At 50.7% G+C, this 5,468-nt stretch overlaps 1 protein-coding gene across 1 annotated transcript in view; it reads right to left on the bottom strand.

Moving 5' to 3' along the window:
• PODANS_4_7640 (uncharacterized protein) overlaps nt 1–1,215 on the bottom strand; it is a gene marked incomplete at both ends in the record, with an annotated part of 2,676 nt that extends 1,461 nt beyond the window's left edge. The window contains 2 exons of the mRNA XM_001906035.1: nt 31–144; nt 196–1,215. Coding sequence (XP_001906070.1) covers nt 31–144; nt 196–1,215 — 1,134 coding nt within the window. The remainder of the gene's footprint in view (nt 1–30; nt 145–195) is intronic.
• Between the last annotated feature and the right edge of the window lie 4,253 nt (nt 1,216–5,468).

Below are 5,468 nucleotides of genomic sequence, written 5' to 3'. Positions count from 1 at the left end.
TAAGGCTGGATATTAAGGGCCCTGGATATCACCAAGCCGGCTGTCAAGGGCTCCATGGGCCTTGTCTAGTCTCGCGGCATCCGTTGCAGTGTCTGCCATACCAGAACGCTGGGCTTCGATGTCTGCCAGTTTCGTTGTGATTTCCTGTTTGTCTTGTTAGCAACTGCCCTAATAGGTTGGGAAAATTAAACATACGGCCTGTTCCTTCAACAACACCTTGCGCCAAACATCGGCATCCAACACGGCCTGCAAGGCTGGGGTATCATCACCCATAATCTCTTGCTCGACGTGCAGAATAGAGATATGAGTCGGGATAGGAACCTCTCTTCGAGACAGAGCTCTCAGAAGAGTAGATTTACCCACACCGTTGTTACCAACGAGACCGTAGCGGTGACCATAGGCAAGAGTCAAAGTGGTATCGGTCAAGATTCTGCTGCCACCAATCGAGACATCGATGTTGTCGATCTTGATATCCTTGGACTTGCCGCTCTGGGCACCACCCAGCTGCAGCGGGTTGACAGCCATGTAGAAATCCTCATACGACTGAGTGTTATCTGGTTGGTTAAGGAGGCGCGAAGCCTCATACTCGACCGTCTTGTAGGTCTTCTTGCTCTGCTTGGCGGCAATCTTCCTCTCGGCCTTCTCGAGCTTCTTCTTATCGACCTTGGACTCGACCTTCCTGACATTGGCCGACTCCAGATCAACACCACCAGTGGCGACGGCAAGAGTCGAGGACATGTTCCTTTGCGAGCTCACTTGAATGGTCTGGTCCAGACGCCGGACGGCAGGGCCTCTCCTATCGAGCTTGTCGGTGGCGGCAGCATACTTGTCCACCCACTTCTGAACGAGACCTTGGATCTTCTCTCGCTGAGCAGGGCTGGGGTTGCCAGAGGCAGAGACGAGCAGGTCGGTGATAGCAATGGCAGCCTCGTCGAGCGGAGACGGACCGGTGGCCTCCTCGTCCCCGGACCCGGACCAAGCTGTGGAGGCATGGGTCAGGTAGCCGGCCGAGTACTCGGAAATCACGGGGTCGATGTTCGGCACGACCGATCTGATTTCGGCGTCCATGGCGGGCGGTAATTCTGGGGTGATGCAAATGTGATTGTGGCGTTTGCTTATCAGATAGGGTAAAATCACCACTTGGCGAGCTTCTGATTGATATCCTTCAGTGTCGTTTGAATCGTATGCCACTTGTGCAATCGGGTGCTGTTGCATGCTGAGAATTCTCTGGAGCGGAGATTGTCGTTGTGCTGCAGCCGCCGGTCAGCTGGCGGTCTTGGCCGCTGATTGGTCCATGTTCGACAACGAAGAGCTGTCAGCTCGAGTTCAATCTTCCAAACTTCCAGAATGAGAGGCATCTCCGACATGATCTCACTTTCTCAGTCTTCCGTGTGTTTTCTGCAAGCGAGGTTCTCTCGGTGTGCACCTCATCACAACCACCATCATCCCCCTAAGCGCCGCCGTTTGTTAACGTCGCAGACAGGGAATCTTCATCACAGCTCCAACCCCAGCTCCAAATCTAGCACAGTACATCTTACTCCCTTGTCGACACTGTCCAACCTGCCCTGTGCCCAGCAAGGCGAGCCTTGGCTTTTCCAGAAGTGGAATGACGCGATCGGAAACGCGGCTCAGGCCGCTTCTCTTCTTTTGCGCGACTGAGCGTGTTGCACCAATCGCTGCGTGTCGTTCCAACCCAAGACCACTCTCTCTATCTACAACGACGGCCCCTCTCCATCAATTGATTCTGCCTCTCTCGCATCTCGCATTTTGACTGGCAGGATCTGAATTAGGATTTCTCCCCATGTTTTCATGTTGGTTTTGTTGGCCCGTGAACCCCCCAGAGCCTCCTTTTCGACAAAGCAACACAACTCGGCTACTATTCTTCCAAGCTCCTTGATGACTGCAGCAAAGACCCTCTCTCAAACAAGGAAACATCATACGAATACTACTACAGTCCTCGGTGAATACCCGGCGCAGGCGGACAACCGAGCCCATATATCAGAGAACAATTAATGTTTCTTGTTCCAACCCGTAAGGCCGGGAAGCAAGCTGTGGTGGCCCGGTTTCACAACCGTCTTTCCTTCCTTTTAGCCATGATCTTTACGAGGGAGGTTTTTTTGACAACAGGAATAGGTATCTCCACCACAACGTTGAACTTCCTCTCCTCCAACAAAGCATTGCTCAAGCAGCATCAGGTGTTTGGTCTCCCATTGTCCTGCCTTGCCTGCTGGCATGCCCTGGCTTGTCAATTGTTGGATGTTGGCAAGCTCCGGGGAGGGGTTTTCTCCACAGGGCAATCTCTTGGAAGTATCTGGGGTTGTGACTACAACAACGTCATCGGGGTTTTGGGGGTTGTATCCGTAACCTTACCTATATTCACGGATTGATGCCGACAATGTGCGGAAAATCGATGAACTCGATGCCCGCTCCCGCTCCGAGATAGCGGCGGAAGTAAAACAAATCGTACGTAAGGACAATGGACGGGGCTGATGATCCGAGAAGGACGGTAAGCACTGGCTGGTGGTGGAGCCCGACCAGGCATCACATCAAGTAAAAGATCCCACAAACATCGAAAAACGGTCAAAACACACTAAAATCAACTGTAATTTCGTGCAGGCCTATCCAACAACGAATATTTTAATCACCTTCCACCGCAGTAGTTAATACTGCCTATAACTATCTCTAACCACTACTGTTTCCACCCTGCCCGGCCTGTGTAGTAGGTAAAGGCTTTAAGGCTCGTATTACTAGGCTAGCTGTAATTGCAAGACTAGTAGCTGTTGAATTGGCTGTTGAATTGGCTGTTGAGTTGGGTGGTAGTTTTGAATTAGATAGTGTGGTGATGCCGTTTAAGTTGTAACCCTGCCTACGTATGCGTTTTAATATTTCTCGAAGCTGCGATGTATATTGAAGTATTTCTTATATTGAATCTCCAGGCTTTTCCCCTTCATTTTGCACTTATTTTGGCTTATTTTGACCGACTTTTGGCCTTGCAAATGTGTGTGGTTGTGCATGTGAGCTGCCACTGGTGTTTTTGATGTTTTTCGACGGAAATGCCAAAGTAGGTTAGGCCCGTGACCAACAGGAGGCTACGCCGTGATGCCTAGCCGGGCTCCTGGCGGTGGGTGTCCCGGCGGTAAGCCGTAGTGCTGATTAAACCCCACCTTTCACCGGACAAGGGGGATTTTACGAGAGAGAGAGAGAGCCGTTGCTTGTTTCAGATTTTGTCCACAACGGCCGCGTTTTTGCTTTTTCCCTTTCTTGTTGATCTTCAAGGGAGTCTGAGCGTTAACCGTAATAAGAAATTCTAGAAAATGCTCGCCGGTGGTTTGGCATTGACAGATGTTGGATCAACCTGCTGTCTGAGGCAGATGAACACCGAGATCGGTTGTCGAGGTGATGGGGTTGTGTTTTGTATCATGTATGTGTGTGTGTGTGCTACGCCTTACAGAAGGAGGGGGGTTTCTAACAATAGCCCGGTGGAAATAAAGCCTCAATGGTACTCTGAGCTGATGATGGGTGAGGGACCCTGACCCTTGCAGTTGGGTGCTTGCATTTACCTGCCTACCTCACCTGCCGAAAGCCTACACAAGATACCCCGTACATACATATTCGTCGGGCTGAAAAAGGCTGCCGCGTAGATGCAGTTCCAAGAGGCGAGGATGAGCCTTGCCCCAGTCGATTTGATGGAGGGCAACCACCACAGGCGCCGGAAGTCAGGAGATTTCTCCGGGGTGGGTGGATTGGGTACTTCCATTGGGCTTCGAGAGAGAACGAGGGTTGCACCAAAGGAGATATCCGATGGAAATGGGGGGATGGGATGTATCTCTGGGGCACAGAGGAAAACCAAAACAAAAGTGGTCAAGTTAAATAACTTATGTATGTACGGAGCGAAACGGGGCAATAATAGCTACATATTGAACCCCCCGAGACAAGGGAACAAATGCGAGGGAAGGAAATGATCTTGCCTGCCGCCCACACCTCTCTCCCGGGCCGAGACGGGGAGGTCAGGGAGGCGGGATCGTCGCTCACTTCGCTCGCATGGCTAGGATGTCATGTCAGCCATGAGGGTAAGATAAGAGTGAGACTAGTACTTGCTGCGTAGCACGACCGCATATCACGACCGACAAGGCAAGCACTGTGCACTGTCTGATGCAAGACATATCTCACTCGAGGGAACTTTTCTTTTCTGCCTTCTTTTTTTTTCTTATTCGATCGACAAAAAAGCACTGACAAGGTCTGAGGTTAAAAAAGTCCCTTAAGGCCCCAGCCCACGTTGATCTACGTCGGTGGCGGGGAAAGGGCAGCATAGGGCTCAGATCTCTTTTGTCTCAACGGGTGATCATCTGTCTGTCTCATACAGAGGAAAAAAAATTCGAGATGGCATCGACTTGTTGTTGTGCGTGATACCAATACACAACCTCCAAACAGAAGGGTATCACGGAAGAAGAAGCGTACCGCCGTAACCTGCTAGCGTGGTGTTGTGCACTTCGATGCTGTGATGCCTTGTGTATTGGTCAAACCTGTGTAATAGTTTGGTGTTGTGTAAGGGCAACTTGACGGGTTCATCAACTGGCATCCACTGATTTCTCAGACACTAGACGAAGGTTGAAAAGTTCTGGGCGGACAAGAACGGAAAACGGATGGGATGACGCCCTTGTGTCATCTGTCGTTTTCAGACTTGAGATAGTACTGCATGGTTGGGACACTACTGTCCTGCACGGTATTTGGGATGGCGTCTAGTGGTGTGTGTCAATTAATCAAGTTGGTTATGCATTGGAAGATAGTCTCTTTCGGGTGTAGGATTTTGCGGGGTATCACGAACATTTCCAGAACCTCCTTTGCCAATCCATTCTTGTTCCATGTGGATGGTCCTACGTGTCAGGAGCCCGCCAGTCTGGGAACTGGGAACTTGATAAACCTAGCAGAGAGCAAAAACCGGAGTAGTGTGGAGTGTGGAAAGGAGGGGAAAGAAAGCAGATCATCCGCATGCCTGTTTTCTCATGCAAGTAATGCAGGTTTGTCTGGCTGTCGTTGGCTGGTAGTCTGATCCTTCTTGTCAAGTGGGCTGGCTCATAGATGCAGCTATTCGCTGCAGGTCGCCTGGGCGGGAGCATCATGAAATCAGTATTTGAATACAAGTAGATAATTGTTGCAGAGGTATTAAATAAAAAAGAAAGGTGACGAGAGAGTGTTTGGTACGGCTCAATACTGGCGCACAGATAGTTGAAACCCTGCAGACGGGCGAATGGCTCTCCCGTGCATGTGTTTGGCTGGCCGAGGTCTGGTATTATATATTGACTGGGTTTGATATACAGCAGGTCAGCACCAGCGGCAAGAAGGCGGCAGTCTCGGCTTCTGGCTCGTGTTTAGTTTCGAAGCAAAGTACCCGGGTTTTCTGCTCTGTGGTGGCGGGTAGATTGGCCAACCGGCTGTTAGATGTCGGGTGGGCAGTTGTCGTTAAGGAC

This window comes from Podospora anserina, chromosome 4, assembly GCF_000226545.1.
Source record: "Podospora anserina S mat+ genomic DNA chromosome 4, supercontig 4".
Lineage (NCBI taxonomy): Eukaryota > Fungi > Ascomycota > Sordariomycetes > Sordariales > Podosporaceae > Podospora > Podospora anserina.
Note: the sequence above shows the minus strand (reverse complement) of the source record. Positions and strands in the feature narration are given on the sequence as shown.